Genomic DNA, 18,382 nt, shown 5'->3' on the forward strand with positions numbered 1-18,382 from the left:
GCTGCCTGGCCTGCTGTGTTCCTCCAGCTCCACACTGTGTTATCTCTGATTCCAGCATTGGCAGTTCTTAACACCATATATTATTACCAGCTTATACTGTCAGTATAGTATTAAGGTCACTGGAGCATCTATGAATGTCAGAACTGACCATCTACATCATGAAGCCAGGAGATTGAGGAGGAAATGGCAGAGGTAGAGAAGAAATTGGGTGATTTCGACTAAAAGTTGGCACTGGAAGAGAAATAAAGAGAGGGGATGATACATTGGATTAAAAGAGGACTGAAAGGAAAAGTAAAAATAAATGAGACAGCACAGATTCATCACACTTTCTGGGCTAGATACTTGGACTTAAGAGTTACATGAAGAAGCAGAACAATGAGGTTGAGAAACATATCAAGATCAAATGGCAGAGCAGATCAGATAGGCGGCATGGCCTAATTCTGCTCTTGCACATTATGGTCTTATAGACTGGTTTTACAGGAACATAATTCTGGTCCAAATACCCTGATGATCGCTGGCACCCTATCCACCTGGTACCTTGGCCCCCACCCCACAACAGACACCCTAAGCCTTAACTTTCAGCTGGTGACATGGAGCTCACTTCTAATGTCACACAGTATGAACAGAGTGGCAATTCCGTGGAATATTATGACCATTATTTAAAGGAGCCTTGCATAGTTAAGCAACAGCCCTGACATCCAGAGATAAGCTTATTTCACCACAGTGCACAAATAAATACATTTCTAAAATTTTCAATGGAAAATTTAAGCACAAGGTGCCATTTTCACAGAGGTAATGGCAGAGTACTCAAGTCATAAAGCCCCTACAGTGTGGAAGCAGGCTATTCAGCCCATACCAACCCTCTGAATTGCATCCTACCCAGATCCACCCTTGTAACCCTGCATTTTCCAACAGCCAATCCACCTAAGTTGCACATCTTTGGACTGTGGGAGAAAACCTGCACAGACACAGGGAGAATGTGCAAATTCCACACAGACAGTGGCCCAAGGGTAGAATTGAACCTGGGTTCCTGGTGCTGTGAGGCAGCAGTGCTCGCCCCTGTGCCACCCTAATTTGTAAATCAATTTGTGCGATTCACAATTTAGGGTAGTGCTTCCTCACCACAAACTGATCAACAATTTTCACAATAATAACAGCAGCACACTAACTTATCATTTTCCCAGCAAATTCTGGCACATAATCTTCAGCTTTGAACAAAATTTCCAAAATGCTTTTATATCTGAAGGATTTCTTACAATAAGCATGCAGTAGCATGTTCTGCATATTGGGCTCAATTAGCACCAGAGGTTGTAGTTCCTTTGTGTGGGACACTTATCAATAATATTCTCAATACAGTGTGGAGCTGGAGGAACGCAGCAGGTCAGGCAGCATCACAGCATCAGTAAAGTTAATGTTTCCATTTGGGACTCTTCATCAGGATCCCGATCTGAAATGTCGACTTTCCCGTTCCTCTGACCTGCTGTGTTCCTCCAGCTCCACACTGTACTGACTCTGACTTTCAGCATCTACAGTTCTTGCTATCTCCTATCAATACAGTGTCTGCGTAATTGGTTCAAGGCATGCTTTATCTAAATTAAAACATGATTGCACGTATAGTATTATAGCATTCATATTTACTAAGGACTAATCCTAAATACCCTTTCATACGACTTTGCTGATGGAGGCTATTACATGTCTGTCTCATGTGAAATGGCTACTGTACTTAACATGGAAACCATTTCAGCTTCAATTCTACACTTGACTTCTGAAAGGTCCGTAATGAAAATGTAGGCTATCGATGTGTTTTGGTCGCTTCTGACTTAAGTTCTGCTGAGCGAAGGATTTTTTTTTAATGTTGGTTTTCCTTTCCAGCTTGGATTAATAACTGTGAGCAGATAAATTGCCAGGGTATTTCACATATGTGATGAACTATGCCCAGCTGTTCTGATGTATGCCAAGGTTATGAGTATGAGTCTCTCAGAATGATAACACAAGTGTGGAAATAAGTTATTACAGACAAGGGCTAAAAGTAACAGTATTTAGCCTTTTTAAGGAAAATCTAGAATGCATTCCTTGGACTTATTAAGAATTTCAATTGCAATTACGGGCTACTTATTATTTGGCATTAGAAACAGTTACAATTGAACATTTACCTTTGTAAATATATTTCATTCAAAAATATTTACATAGAATTAGTAGCATCAGTAGGCCATTCAGTCCCTCAAGCCTTCTCTATCATCTTTCAGGATCACTACTGGTATGATTCTGACCTCAACTTTCCTGGCTATCCCTTTCAACTCCCTTCTCAATCAAGAATCTACCTAACTCTATCTTTAAAAATATTTAATGACGCTGCCTCCGATGCTCTCTGGTGAAGAGAATTCTACAAAGCCACAACCCTCTGAAAGGAAAACAATTCTTCTCAACTCGGTTTTAGTAGGAAAAGCCTTATTTTTAAACTGTGTCACCTAGTTCCAGTTTCTCAGACAAGGAGAAACATCCTCCCAGTGTGATGACACAGCTTGGTGAGTGGAGTTGGGGAAAGGACAAGGGAGAAGGTGCTTGGGCCCCAAAATTATTGAACTCAATATGTATCCTGAAGGCTGCAGAGTTCCCAAGTTCAGTGCAAACATCTCATTTTCAACTTGGAGAGTCTACAGCCTTCAGGACTCCATATTGAGTTCAATAATTTTAGTGTCTGAGCCCCTTCTCCCATATCCTTTCTCCAACCCCCACAAACCAGGCCTTGTTATCAACATGAGTTGCTCCAACAATGAATCCATGGTCAGCTACCAGTGGTCCCCATGAGCAGTTATTCATTATCCCAGGCTGACTTTTACCTATCCCTTTGTCTGTTTCTCTCTCTCTCTCTCTAGGCTCTATCTCCACCTATTGTTTTCTCCTCCCACTTCCCCTCGCTCCATCTTCTGCATAAATACCAACCTTCTCATAGCTACAATCAGTTCTGGGGTTACTGGACCTGAAACATTAACTCTGCTTTCTCTCCATAGATGCTGCCTGACCTGCTGAGTTTTCCCAGCAATTTTTGTTTTTGTTTCTGATTTCTCGCATCTGCAGTTTTTTGGTTTTTCTGCACACACAGGTGTTACTTTGAGGAGCTGCAACAATGTCAAGCCTGGAAATGGGGTCATGGTGAGAAATTTGCCTTGTGTCTTCTCCATAATTTGTCATACCTACCTTTTGTATCATCAGCAAATTTAGCATCTCTGGTTCCTTCATCCAAGTCATTGAAATCAATTTTAAATTGTTAAGACCCTAGCCTTGGTTCCAGGGGACTCCACTAATTTCATACTGCTAAATCAAAAATGGACCCTTTATAACGACTCAGAGATAGTAAGAACTGCCGATGCTGGAGTCAGAGATAACAAGTGTGGAGCTGGAGGAGCACAGCAGGCCAGGCAGAATCAGAGGAGCAGGAAAGTTGACATTTCAGGTCTGAAGACAGGTCCCGACACAAACGTCAACTTTCCTGCTCCTTTGACGCTGCCTGGCCTATTTATAATGACTCCCTGCTTCTTGCTAGCCTTCCAACCCTCTATCACATACTAATATGTTACCCTCTATTCCACAAGATCTTAGTTTATTCATTAACCTTTGATGTAGTCCACAGTCAAATATCTTCTGGAAATTCAAGTATAGCACACCTACAGATTTCCTTCATTGAACTTGTTTGGTATTTTTCTCAAAAGAACATGATTTCAAAGCATGATTATTCAGTAGATTTGACTAATTAAATGACACCAGCACTGTACAGTTAGAAAATCAGAACTCTATATTTGTTCAACAGATGCACTAATTTGCTAGCTATCTAGAAAACAGTGATGATCACAAATTTGTTAAGTGATAAGGCCAGTACAATGCATGAGTGATGTCTTCTCACAGTTATTTGCATTATTACTAATCTTGTTTCATCGATAGTGAGCTTTGCCTGTAGAAATGCAGCTTTATTTTGCATTAATTGCATCCCAGTTTATAGCTGCAGAAACATGTTTCTCTGTTTCCTGTTGCGAACAGTAGTGGTTTGTAGCGTGCTGAAGTCTTTTTAGCGTGTTGCAGATTGCTGAGCTTAACATGAATTTCTGTCATGAAAAATGCTTAGAGAGGTCTCTGCATTTTTTACGAGTTGAGTTTTACGATCCTTTCTTGATGCAGCAAATCCAAATCTACTGTGTGCATAACAGGGAAGGAGAAAACTGCAAATGCTGGAAATCAGAAAAGTGTAGACAAGTGGGTCAACATCTGAAAAAGAAAGATGGTTTAACATTCTGAAAGTAACTCCTTGTCAGAATGTGTTACTGCCTCTGACATTAGGGTCAAGCAGCATTTTAAAAGCAGCAGACATTGCTTTGTTTGCAGAGGTAGTGATAGATTCTAGCTCAGATTGTGACATTTAATCGACCCAGTTACTGGTAAAGCTAAGTAGAGTAAGTCTGGTGCTTAGTGAGCTCCACATGTTGTCAAATCCCACATCATAACAAATAGCCATTCTTTTGCCTTGAGATATTTATTCTCTAATGGTAAGGTTAATGCAAAGATAATTCACAATTCCTTTAGGAGTGGATTCAAATTCTGAATGATGGGGATATATATCTATACATTTTGAATAATGGTGAGTTTGTAGTTTATGTTATGTATATTATGAAACATCAAATAAGATATCTCCCAAAAAAAAAGCTAAAACATTTTAAAAATCAGTTGCTGAACATTTAATAAAGATTTTGAGCTCTGGAAACTATGAATTAGTAGAAAACAAAGAACTGCAGATGCTGGAAATCTGAAACAAGAACAGAAATTGCTGGAGAAATGCAACAGATCTGGTAGCACCTGTGGAGAGAAAGCAGAGTTAATGTTTCAAGTCCAGTTCTGTAGAAGGGTCACTGGCCTCAAAACATTAACTTTGAATTAATATTTGACTCCAAGATTTCAAAGTGGATTTGGGAATCACACAAAAACTGTGAAAACCTGCTAAAACAAAAAGAAAGCCCTGGGGCAAATGAGTTCTAGAGTCAGAACTTTCTGGCCAGTTATACTAACTGAATAGTATTTTGTGGTTGCTTAGCTACTAAACCCACGTTAATTAGAAACACAGAGCAGATAAAATACCCGTCACTGAACATAACTGAGGAATCGTTTTTAAACAGATTTTGAGCTTTTGTAAAGCAGCTAATTCAGTTTTATTGCCTTAGCAATCCAGGCAGCTTTCATTTTACTACATTGCTCAGGCAACTGGCAAATAAATGAATGATTCCATTCACCAGCACATACTTTATAGTTTTCTTTTCAGTTTAATCATTTCCTTCTGTTTGTTGCAGAAGAGATGATGAGATGTATTGCCTTTTTGACAAACATTCTGTTGCGTATCTATTAAGATTAAAACTCCTCTCCATTACTGGTTATCAAATACCATAACAAAGTGATTTATTTTGTACACTTCCTTAACGAATGACTATTTTCTGAGAGGGGATAATATCTTCACTAAGGTGCATTACTGTTACTGATTGGTTTGGCTGCATGTATTTGTGTAAAATATAATAAGCACCACCTTGAAGCTATAATTCTGAATTTACCAAGCAATCATGTTTGCTCTGAAGTGAGCTTTTGACACAACAAGTATGACTGAAATAAATATTTCCATGAATCTTCCTTCCTTTAGAAGAAGAAGCTGAACTTGGCAACCTAGTTGTTTCAGATATTACCTCAGAAGGCTTCACGCTCTCTTGGACAGCAGAAGATGAGGCATTTGATTATTTTATCATAGATGTTAGAGACTTTGACAGCTCGCTTGATCCAATACAGCAAGTTCTATCAGGGAAAACACGAACTACTGACATCTCAGGTCTAGTAGAAGGCACTGGATACCAAATTAATGTCACTGGCGTAATTCAAGGCTGGCACTCACAACCTCTCACTGCTCTCACCACTACAGGTACTGCCACTTGCAGAAAGCAAAATAAGGCACTTGCTTTCATGATTTATTTATACCATTGCTTAATTAAGTTTCATTTACAAAATAAAATGACACTCTGTCTATTAGCTGACTGTCATACTAATATCTCCTCTTCTTTTTGTAGCATGTTTTTTGTTATTAATATTAATAGTCATAACTCCCTTTCTTTCTCTCAAGTCCGCCTTGAACCTTCTTCAATCCAGAGGTATAGGATAGGTGGAGTTAGAGATTTAAGTACTTTGTAATCAGCAATAGGACGCAGAGAGCAAAAACGGACATAGACAGAATATAAAGAGGAGCATCACAGGTCAGCCAAACGTGGTAGGGTCAGTTGCACTCCAAGTAGTGCATGCCATGCAATATGAATAATTGCAAGACCACCTTCCATCTCCAGGTCTCTCTCTATACACTGACTAACAAGGCCTGCATCATGCCTTCCAAATATTCGTCAGTTTTTTTTCCAATAAAATTAACACATTTCAAATTTAGTCATTTGGTAGAACGGAGCTTGAGTAATGCTGAAAATTGACGCAATTTATCAAAGCTTTTCAACTTACAGTCATCAGGACAGATCACTAGAATACCAAGAAAGGGGACACCAACATTGATACTGTATGAAAGGAAAGTGGTGATTGGTTGGCAACCCTGATTGTAGTGGATTGTCGTGGTGAATGCACCCGTTAATGCTGGTTAACAGTTTACTGCCTAGCTTTGAAGGTTTCCCTTTGAATTGGTTTTCCTATGAATTTCCCTACTGAGTGCAAGACAACAAAATGTGGTCTTTCACAGCAATATATAAATATTTGTTCGTTTTTAAAATCCTAGTTACCCTAGTTTTAAATGTGGTTTCGGATCACGCTGCAATTTGAAACCCAAGTGCTATGACTCCTTTCTGACTTTTATATGCCCTACTGTCAGAATGGGCTGACACTCAAGTTATAAGGGGAGATTTTCAAAGATTTGCATAAGTGCACTGGATGCTTAATCACCATCCAAATTATAAAATTAGACGGAAAGAAGAATATGCTTTTCATATGGATTCAGAGGAAAACGCAGGAAATATTCCCTACTACTAAATCAATGATCTAATGGGTCAATTAGTGAAAAATTGTACTTTGTAGAACAATAACTGTAGTCTTCAATTTTATCTACTGAATCACTGCAGTGCCATTGTCTTTCTGCAGTTGAATGAATAACTTCCACATTAATGTAACACACTCAACCAATTGCTGAGAGTCTGCTGTTATGAACATATTATTCCCTTATTCTGAACTTCTTATTTCTTTATTTTTCTATTTTTCCCCTAAGAATTTGTGCTTGACAATCTGTACCTCGGTACCTTGTGCCTAAGGTGGCGCCATAAGTGGCAACTTGTAAACTTTTCACTGTACTCATTTGAGTATATGTGCTAATGAAGCTAATTCTAATTCTAATTCAAGACCAATTAGTCACCAATCAGCCAACTCCAAATAAATCATCTTCCACTCCAATGCGTATGCTTTGCCTGGATGAAAATTGGATAGGCCTAAAGTTCACAATCTCCTACTGAAATTTTGGTTGGAGATCAAGAGACCGCTAGAGAAACAGTATAAGTATTCACTTTTAGCTACCTCAATGGGAATTCTACAGATCTCAAAAGAACCTCTGAGGTTATTCCAGGCTCTAAAGCAAAGATGCCCAGAGATGAACCAAATGTTGGATCTGTGGCTTTTGTTGTAGCTCTAAACCCCTAAAGCCAAAATTTTGGTTGAGAGATGTAATAGAAAGAACAATGTTGTGGCACAAGTAACCACTTTTATTATATAGTGCAGTTAAGTCAAATGACCTAAAAACTTGACATTTAATTAAAATTGTACTTATGTCAACAAGGCAAATGAACCTATTAAAGATAAGGGAAGAGGAGAAAGGTCTACATAAATTGTGCAAAATCCTGTACTAAATCAACAGGATGGTATAAACCAACTTATATTTTCCATTGTCTTGGAAAATATTGTTGAGATTTTTAATTTCAAGCCAACTATAAAAAGCAATAAAACAAGAAATGAATTATCAAAAACTGTATAAACTATCATTCTCTGAATACCAGTAGAAAGAATATCAACAAACAAATCCACTGCCATTTGCTACAAGCTTGTGTTGTGCAGCTGGTTTAGTCCAGTTTTATCCACTATAAAAATTAAAATCAGATCATAAAGGAATCTGGAATGGTTTTACAATGATCAAATAATAGGGTAGATTTTGAATTTGTGTGGAAGTATGAAGCAGGAGATAGTGCTGTGACTTTTGTGGATAGCAGTAACATTATCATTTTTTTTAAATCTGAGAACCCAGGTTGCTAAAAGAATGAAACCACAAAATTCTTGACTAAAACCAAAGCATTTTACTATACAAAAATCAAAGAACAGTTTACTAAATAGTCAAGCCTGTTAAAGATTTTCGAAGTACAGTGAAAACAAGGCATGCAACTCCAGGGAGATAACGAAGATCAAATAATAGAATCTCATGGCATAGAAGAAGCCATTTGTCCCATCATATTTGTATCCTCTTGTGGAAGAACTGTCGGAAGGCATTAATGAGAAGCGAAAGTGACAGACTAATTAAAATGATCTTTCTTCAGACTTCTTGTTAGATACTTATGAGAGTTGAAAAGGAACCCTGCAGCCCAATGGTATCAATGTGGATTTCACAAGTTTCAAAATCTCCCCTCCCCCCACCGCATCCCAAAACCAGTCCAGCTCGTCCCTGCCTCCCTAACCTGTTCTTCCTCCCACCTATCCCCTCCTCCCACCTCAAGCCGCACCTCCATCTCCTACCAACCAACCTCATCCCGCCCCCTTGACCTGTCCGTCCTCCCTGGACTGACCTATCCCCTTCCTAACTCCCTACCTACACTCACCTTTCCTGGCCCCATCCCCGCCTCTTCGACCTGTTTGTTTCCTCTCCACCTATCCTCTCCTCTATCCCTCTTCTATCCGCCTCCCACTCTCTCCCTATTTATTTCAAAACCCCCTTCCCCTCCCCCTTTTCTGATGAAGGGTCTAGGCCCGAAACGTCAGCCTCTCTGCTCCTATGATGCTGCTTGGCCTGCTGTGTTCATCCAGCCCTGCACCTTGTTGTCTTGGATTCTCCAGCATCTGCAGTTCCTACTATCTCTGAGCATGCAATATCTACTGTCCTGTAATATCATACTTTTGCATGTGGTAATGGAAATACAAGTTGCATGATTTGCTGTATATCCCTTATTTTCTATGAAACTGCCAATAATTTAGTATCCTCTTTCTGCATGCAGCATTCAATGGTTACTGCCTGTGGCAGTTATAATAGATTGGAATTGCTTAGGGTGTGGCAAACTACCAGTTGTTACTTTGTGACTAAGCAGTAGAACAGAATTGTATGTTCACCTTTCCGATTAGTCCCCCAGCCCCCAGATGAAATCAGTTTGAGAGTTTTAAATTTTGGTTCGACTTGCTGCATTTCCAAACCAGAATCATGTTGATGGAAGTATCCTGACACAAAGCTCAAGTTACCTCTGTTAACCCGAGGTTGAGCGCCTTTCGTTATCACTGCAATATTTTTCTATTTGCATATATAGGTCTTGTGCAATCATGAACCATTTGAGTTATTTTTGTTTCTCCACCTGATTTCCTAAATAAGGTGACCCATATTGGCATACAATCCCCTGAATCCTTGCAGTGCCTTACCATGGCCATTTGTCATGTGTGCGCTGAAGTGTTGTTAGTTGGCAGACTTTGGGAGATACTGAATGCAAGTCCAATCATTATGTTCACACAAGTCCACTTCCACCAGAGGGAAATACAGTGGGAGCTCTGGCTGATTATTTTGTTTATCTCTTCCTAGTCTCGGAACACTAAGACCAATTGTACTACCCATTTGCGGGCCTGGCTGAAATCAGCTAACTCAGGGCATCAAGGGTATGTATGACACAGCATCCATTCAGAGCCCCGATATCTAATTCAAAATGTTCCCTTCTCATCGAGCCAAATGAGAGTTGCTTCAGTAACGGTCTCCCTCATATCATGAAACTTATTTTTTTTGGAAACCATTGTCCTTACATCTAATGTTAACTTGTTTCTTTGTTTTAGGCACTTAGCACGTGGCCTTGTCTGTGAATCTATAACGTGTGAGTGCTGAATAAGTTCATAAATTTAAGTCAATAGTTGTGCAATCATGGTTCAATAGCATTTATAAGATCTGTAGAAAAAGCATTAATGTGAAGGATGTCTTTCATTTATAATGTTCTTCCTAAAATAATTCCCTGTTTCTCCAGAGCAAAAACCCAAAATGGAAAACTTAGTGGTTTCACACATAAACTCTTACGGATTCAAAATCTCTTGGAACGCAACGGATGGGGCCTATGAAAGTTTTGTTATAGTGGTTAGAGATTCTGGCAGGTTGTTGGAGCCAATGGAGCACAGAGTGCCAGGCGATCATCACTCCATTAACATCACTGGTCTGATCACTGGGATTGGTTATGATATTAATATCTATGGTGTAGCCAATGACCAGCACTCTAAGCCCCTATTTACTAAGACGGCAACAGGTATTTTTATTCAGTTGAGGTCTCTGTTACGTGTTTGTCTACTCTTTTATTGACAATTTTGTTTCTCTTTCAATGTAACACATTAACCCTCTGCAAACTTTATCCAGACTGAGGACATTCACCAATGTCTACACATTAATATTTGTGTCTTTTTCAGCATTAACCAGTTTAAATAAGCCATAAGGAAAAGGGCCAAGGACAAAACAATCATTTTGGATTATACCAATTACCAAGTTATAGGACATTGAAATATAATTTTTTTAAATGTTAACATTGAGAAATTTCTTCAAACTTGACAGGGATATCGTTCTACATCAACAGCAGGAAATGAACTAGTTGCAAATTGGAAGATGATTTTTCACTGCTCTAGCTTCTAATTTCAATTCGCTTGGAAAATATTACCAAAATTTTAAATTTCAAGCTAAGTTGAAGAAGCAGTTAGACTAGAAAGCAATTCCGCAGAAAGGGTGTGAACTAGCATTCTCTGAATGTCAGTGGAAAGAAGACTCAGAATAGGAATCAGGGCATGAAAACATAGCAATCTACTACTAGCCTGTTCTAAGATGCTGATGGGAGATTAGTTTCACACTATTTTTTTCTTAAACTTTTATTCTCTTCCAAACTGTGCTTGATGTGGAATGATTTCAGTTTTCATGGCTATCATCAATTTCTACACAGACATTGGAATAACACCATTAACAAGTTTTTTCTTCACTGAAAAAAATTAACACCAAAATAAAGCAAGTGTTTTTTTTTAAAACATTAACATGTGAATTGACTTTTGGAAATCTCAATCTAGTTGTTAATGGACATGAGCTCACACCATCCATCCTTTATTTAACATATAAGATTAAGCATGAATATAGGCAATGTGACATATTGACATATTGATGCTGTATAAATATTCTGAGGCTGGGGCTGATGGCAGTATAGGGCAAGGTTTGCTCTGACCTTGAGTGTCATATTGGCTTGAATGTGGTTGATGTTGACACAGGCTTAAAGTGGGAAAATGTTCAACTTCTTATGACATCTCATCTTGATGAGAACAAAATCAATATCAATAAGGTCTCCTGTTATCAATGAAACAAACCAATATTTACAGATGACTTTGCAGTAATGACTTTTTGAGCAGTGAGGGGCATTAAATTGAAGGCCTGCTGAAAATGCAACCTTTGTTTGTGCATGACCATTTTGAATTGCTTGGTCATTGTTACAATCTCCTCCTGAAATATGGCTTTAAACTAGAATGATAGCTTTTGATTTTTGTCGGATTATGTCTAACCATTTTACCAGGCTCCTTGGAATGTATTGGATGTCACTCTGTAACATGGAATTCACATGGAAAATGCTGACTCATAGAGTGTTCAATGTGCTGTGTTCACTTTCTTGTGATTACTGAAATCTTATTATCTCGTTGTGGACATACTAATCACTACGTTCTTCCAGCATTCTTGTTTTTTTTTGTATGGAGCAAAATAACGGCTTATAATTGTACTTAAATATCCTTTATAATTCTTCTTGATCCCAATAACCAAATTATTTCTTGTGTATGTCTAAAACACTACTTGATGATCTCTTTAGGTTTGATAATGCCTGCATACAACAACCCTATGATGATGTTCAGTCAATGCTTGTACAAGGTGTAATGAATATCTTTGCCTTTTGTCGTTGTTAATTCTCTGTTGCTCTGTAAGTGTCTCATCTCCCCTTTACTCTGTTGCTTGGGTTGATTACCATTTTCAAAAGGTTACCACATAAGCCCCAGGGTCTTTATAAAGCTAAGTGGACTGAGTTCTTATGTGCTATGCAAAATCAGGTTTGGATGGAACCGGGAAAGAACTGGAATCAACCCAGATTCATCCACTCCAGAAAAGTGTCATGAACAGTCAATATTTTCCAAATTCCTTGAGGCACGCAATAAACTTCTACCGCATGAACAATTAATAAGTGACTTACCTTTTAGGTTTCTGACTGATTCCAGATTGTTAACAGTATTCTGGCCAAATTATTTCACTATTTACTAATATGTCTGTGATTAAATTGTTCAAGTTGGAAAAGAGTTTGCTTTAATTATCTGTAGTCCTTTTTGTCCTGTCAAAGCAAACTTCTTTTTCGAGTATTTGATGTTAACAAGAAAAGTAATTATTTATAATTGAAAGGCAAGAAGAAAAGCAGGAACTTACATAACTTGTTTCTCCCTCAGAAGCTGAACCTGAAGTGGACAACTTAGCAGTTTCTGATGTTACCTCAAATGGCTTCACACTCTCTTGGACAACAGATGAGAATGTCTATGATCACTTTAACATAAGAATTAGGGATTCCAGAAAAGAAACTTCACCCTGGGACTACACAGTGTCAGGGGAACTCCGAACAACTAACATCACAGACTTACCTGATGGCACTGAGTATGAGATTTCCTTGGTTGGCATTTCAGAGGGACGATATTCGCAGCCAGTAAATACCATAGCAACCACAGGTATTATTGTATTTTTTGACAGACTCTGCCTTTATTTCTCTTTCACATCTAATTGACATTTTTTCCCCAGGTTCAACTTTTTTTTTTGTTTTTGGACTAATGACAAGCAAAGATACTGTCCCTCGCTTTCAATGAATTGTTTTCTAAACAGCACTGATAAATGTTTCTACTTCTACTTTTGTCCCTTTTAGAACTTGCTTCTGCCACCTTTCTTCCTTCAAACAATAGACTTCTCCAATGTGCCATTAACCAGCAGTAGGCAATTTTCCACAGAGCAGCAGAAGGGTGGGCTGCTTGCGTCAAGCCAAAGGGGCTGAACAGAACGAGGAGCATTTCATTTGAGCGTAAAAGTCCCACTTTTGTGTAATGATCCTGCAACAAAGTGGATTGAGTTTGGCAGTGTTCATGATGTGGAATTATCCAAAATGTATAGCTCCACAGTTTAACCACAATCTTGGCTTGTGGCCTGCACCAAGATGAATTCTGCCATTGGAAAAGATTTTATCCCAAACAAGCGTTGCTTCAGTTTGAATGGTAACGGTAGAGTTTAGAAACATTGGTTGCAAAGGTCCTGCGTTAATATCTAACTCTTTACCTTTAATTAAAGATAGAATTCAACTACTTCATAGGGCTGTTTGGAACCTATGCTCTTGTTTGTTGGGGGATGGAAGACAATTTGTTGTTGGTGGTGGGACAGCAAGTTTGGGTTGAACAGAGATTGAGGACAAACAAACACTCTGAAGTTTTATTCTCTAGCTAGCTTTAATAATCCCAGGAATTATATCTCAAGAAGTTTCCGTCCAATGGATGCATGTGTGAAATTGTACCATCTATGGATTTTAAAGTACGCAGCCAGTTTTTCCATTCAGTGCTCTCTCCTGTCAGTAGTCAGCACCTGATCGAACTTCTCCTTTCAAGGGTTCCTCTATTCTGCCTATTAACACGTTGTTTTCTTCAATGGCTTGATATCAGAATATTTGAAGATACACTTCACATTTGATGCTAATCCATTTATTCTTATATTGTGCAGGATGCTTTGAACAAATTTGCTCTATGTTTCAGTTGATTTGCCGTAATTTTGGCCATTCTTTGACTTTGTCACAATATCTTGGCTTTCAGTGCATGTGCAGAGCTGTAAATGACATATGAGAGAACCACCTCTGCTCTGCACCTCCTGTCTTCTCCACTTAGCCCGAGTAAAACTGTTGTTGCTTTTCTTTCATAATCATAAACACATTTCCCCTCTTGTTTCATTTGCAAGAAGTGTTTATGCAGCTACTGGGAATGCAGCTTTGGTTTTGTGTCTACTTCCTGTTCTTTATACTGTCAAACACTGCAAATGAAAATTAGTTAAATGGATGCGTTAATTTGTACTTCATTGTGAAACAAAGGATCCGAAGGCCACAAATGAGCAAAAAAAAGAATAACCAATAATGGGACTTCTGCTGTCTTTGTGAAACATGCTCGACAAGCATATTTACTTGGTGACAGTATCAATAGTTTTCTACATTGTTTTGCCACAGTATTGATATCATGATTAAAGTAAAATGTTTATGTTTCATCTTTGTAAACAAATGGACAAAAATGCCAATCTTATTTTCAATGAGATGATTGGTCTCTTTAAGGATTGACAAAATGGTCCACTTGCAAGGCTTTAAGCCTATGTTATAAATGCATGTTTTCTTTGCTATATTTTATGGGCAGTCAGTAATTCATTAGTGTGCAGCCTCATTAAAATTGCATCTCTAAGCATGGGTGTTATTTTCATTTACCGTTCTAGGATTTGCTTCATTTTATTCTTGTGTTCTATTTTTATGATTGATCTCCTTTATTTCAATTTTTAATCTTAACGTGGCGCTACATACACTTTCAGATCAAATCCAATATTGTTTACAGGTTCTGGAAGACATTAAATGTATAACTTGAGAAATCAGTTCTGCCATTAAACTTTTTGTTCCAACTTGCTCATGGTTTTCCACATTGTCTAAATCTGTTGAGATGTCCAGTTTGAATATACATTAAATATGTTTGACTTTTGTTATCAACTCTCTCTGACAGCATTAGGAGCTCCTAAATTTCTGCGGTTCACTGATGTCACCGACACTACAGTGACAGTCTGGTGGGACATTGAGAGTAGCTACATCACCAACTTCAAGATTATTTATGTGCCAACTGATGGAGGTAAGATGCCACATTGATTTGTCAGAACGTCTATTTTATCTGGTGTCAAATATAAAGCAAGTCCATATTCAATCATTGACTTTCCAATGTAATCTGGAGGACTACTCAATATAGTTTGCTGAAAAGTCTCCCAACAGTTTGAAGGGCCCAAATTACTTGAATTCATTGAAGCATGGCATTTCTACGAGGTGCTAACTGATTCTGGAATTTCCCATTGACATTACAATGAGTGCAACATTTACTTACCTCTAATACTACCTGAAATGATGGTAGAAGCACATTCAACATTAACTATCATAAGGGAATTGAATACATTTTTGAAGGAGAGAAAATTGCAGGACTGTGAGGAGAGAGCATGTGTGGCGGGGTTGGGAATTGTGCATGTGGAAGTAGCTCATTCAAAGTGCCAGCACAGGCATGAGTGACTGAATGGCCTGCTTTGGTACAGTAAGGTTCTAAGATTCTATACTAATTTTCTCAGGCCCAAGTAACACCGTGACAGTCGATGGCAGAAAGACTCGAACTATACTGAAGAGGCTCACCCCAGCTACTGAATACGAAATCAAAGTCATCGCTGTTAGAGGGTTTGAGGAGAGTGAACCAGTTTCAGGCACAGTGCACACAGGTAAACAAAGGGGGAAAAGGCAATAACTGAATGCAAAATCTGTACTGCCAAAGTACCATACTCATCATAGCTTTGTGACAGTTCGCTGAAAATTTAAAATGTTTATTGTGCAGAGGAAGCACATTCCATCCACGCTCCCTCTCATTCTCCTGTCACTGTGTACATCTCTGAGGTCTGTGCACAGCAGTGTGTGGAGAAACCAGAAGGGTATGCATCAGAAAACAAAAAATGCTGGAAATAAGCTAATGTTTTGAGTCTACATGACCTTGAGTTTCTGTGGAGAGAGAGCAAACTAATGTTTCGAGTCTAGATGAAAGCTGTGCTTCTCAGAAGGAATGTTGCTTTCTATATGTTTATGCACCCTCATGGACACGACAAGAAATAAAACCTTTAGTAAATGTTTTCTGTTGACAAGTTTGAACAATGTAATTTAATTCACCTGAATTGAACTCAAAAAGTGTAGGTAGTCTTTGGTCTAGGAATCTCTGATAAAGCATACTGATCCAAGTGAGTTCCAGGCTTCATTTCCATGTTTGTTTTCAGATTGAGTTATGTCAGTAATTGCTGATGCATGGTCTCACTCTCTTGGCTATATTCCATCATGTAAATCAGGCCAGCTTCCAAGACCAAACCATCGCAGACTCTCAAAAAAAACCTCTCAGATTTTTTACCAAAATAAAGAAAACATATATAGCCCTCTAAATCCAGGGAACCTGGACATTTTATTCCTGAGGGTCTCTGTAAAATAACAGGCTGTGGACTGTTGACTGCAACTGAGCATAATAATAGTGAGGGCAATATGCAGGGGTCTGTCTGCATAGAAGAGAATTTAGTCATAACTCAAGTCATTGCTGAAGTGACTTCACTGTAGTCACACCATCTTCATCATAATTCAACACCAGCTAGTGAGACTGCCATCTTGTTATCAGTGTACATAATATGTTTCACATAATGAATTATGGAATTAGAAAGCAGCGATCTAACACTTGAAACTCCATCAGGGACCTAAGCACAAGGGACTGTGTGACACAAGTATTGTTGATTTTTCCCTCTGGGGAAAGATAATCTGTCATTGTTCTGCTAGGTCACACCTCAGGCACAAAGCATTGACTGAGGTTCTGCCTGGGAATAAAATATAATTGCTTTCCTCTGAGGTGATAAAATGTTGAAATACACTTTAAGATTCTCCTTCTGACCAAAGGCAGTTACAATTCGTAGTGTCACAACTGAAGGAACAAGGAGGCAAGTTCTGACCAGCTGTGCTTTTCCAGCCTCACACCTATAGACTCTGAAACCACCCCAGCCAGTAGAGGGATTCAACCTGCTGATATTGGCACCAGTCTGACCTACACTGGACACCCAGCCAACTGAACTCACTGACCTGCCCCCAAATTTGAGCTGCTGTGGCAATGTGCTTTTTTACATGTGTTATGGACCAGACAAAACCCCCTTAAAACATTCAGAAGAGAGTCTAGACTCTAACTGTTCTTATTTTAAAGGTGAATGCAAGGTGTTGCATCCCAGATGCAATTTGATTGGTCAAACTACAGGATTTAGAGCAAAATACATCCATTGTAGTTAAAATACAATAAAAGAAAGGATGAATTGGAATAATTTAACTCTACTGGAAAACTTAACAGAATAATAGATACAGTAATGATTACTAATTAACTGTTCTAATGTAGTAATCTCACATAAACACAACCTTGGCAAAAAGCAAATTCAGCACAAAGATTGTCTCACGTGCAACTCTTGTAGCAGGCAGAGAACCCTCAGCTTTTGGCTATAACAGAGAGAGGGAAAATAATAGCTTTCACTTCTTCAAGACCCAATAATAACTGCTGAAAGCTAAACTGGTTCTGTGGGTCAGAGCTTGACCACACCCATTTAGGCTGCTTCTATTGTTCCAATTTTTTTAAAAAAACACCCAAAGCTTCACAAGTTGTTTATCTTCTCATAGACTACTTGACACCTGTCCCCTAATCTTTCAAAAAGAAACCAGGACAAAACACACTTCTTAAAGTCACTGTATCATTACACATGCATGTTGTAGTCTGGAGCTGTGGATACTGATTGTGGAAACTCCAATTACTTTCCTTCCCATTTCTGAGCAGGAACCTTGCTCACTTTTGCTGGCTACCATTGACATATGTTGGAAGAAATTACAAGTTGATCCTCGAGCTTTTTTCCAGTGATACGAATGCACATTCCTGGTCTGTCTACTCCTGGAGTGGGCATTGTATTGTAGACTGCACTTGTATGAAAGTAATGTGCAGGGCTGGATGAACACAGCAGGCCAAGCAGCATCATAGGAGCAGAGAGGCTGACGTTTTGGGCCTAGACCCTTCATCAGAAAAGGGGGAGGGGAAGGGGGTTTTGAAATAAATAGGGAGAGAGTGGGAGGCGGATAGAAGAGGGATAGAGGAGAGGATAGGTGGAGAGGAGTTGCAGTGGGAGAGAGATCCCTTGAGGTTTGTCCGGAGGGAGGAGGGTAACTTCTTCAGGTTAGGCATCCTTAGAAGAGGCTTCGCAGTCTTCTATCCGCCTCCCACTCCCTCCCTATTTATTTCA

At 38.8% G+C, this 18,382-nt stretch overlaps 1 protein-coding gene across 1 annotated transcript in view; it reads left to right on the top strand.

Annotated features, from left to right (window-relative positions):
- Window positions 1-18,382, top strand: part of tncb (tenascin Cb) — a 310,123-nt gene that overhangs the window by 274,448 nt on the left and 17,293 nt on the right. The window contains exons 19-24 of the mRNA XM_048613353.1: window positions 5,675-5,966; window positions 6,093-6,202; window positions 10,257-10,529; window positions 12,733-13,005; window positions 15,064-15,186; window positions 15,668-15,811. Coding sequence (XP_048469310.1) covers window positions 5,675-5,966; window positions 6,093-6,202; window positions 10,257-10,529; window positions 12,733-13,005; window positions 15,064-15,186; window positions 15,668-15,811 — 1,215 coding nt within the window. The remainder of the gene's footprint in view (window positions 1-5,674; window positions 5,967-6,092; window positions 6,203-10,256; window positions 10,530-12,732; window positions 13,006-15,063; window positions 15,187-15,667; window positions 15,812-18,382) is intronic.

The sequence above is a fragment of the Rhincodon typus genome, chromosome 28 (genome assembly GCF_021869965.1).
Source record: "Rhincodon typus isolate 14 chromosome 28, sRhiTyp1.1, whole genome shotgun sequence".
Lineage (NCBI taxonomy): Eukaryota > Metazoa > Chordata > Chondrichthyes > Orectolobiformes > Rhincodontidae > Rhincodon > Rhincodon typus.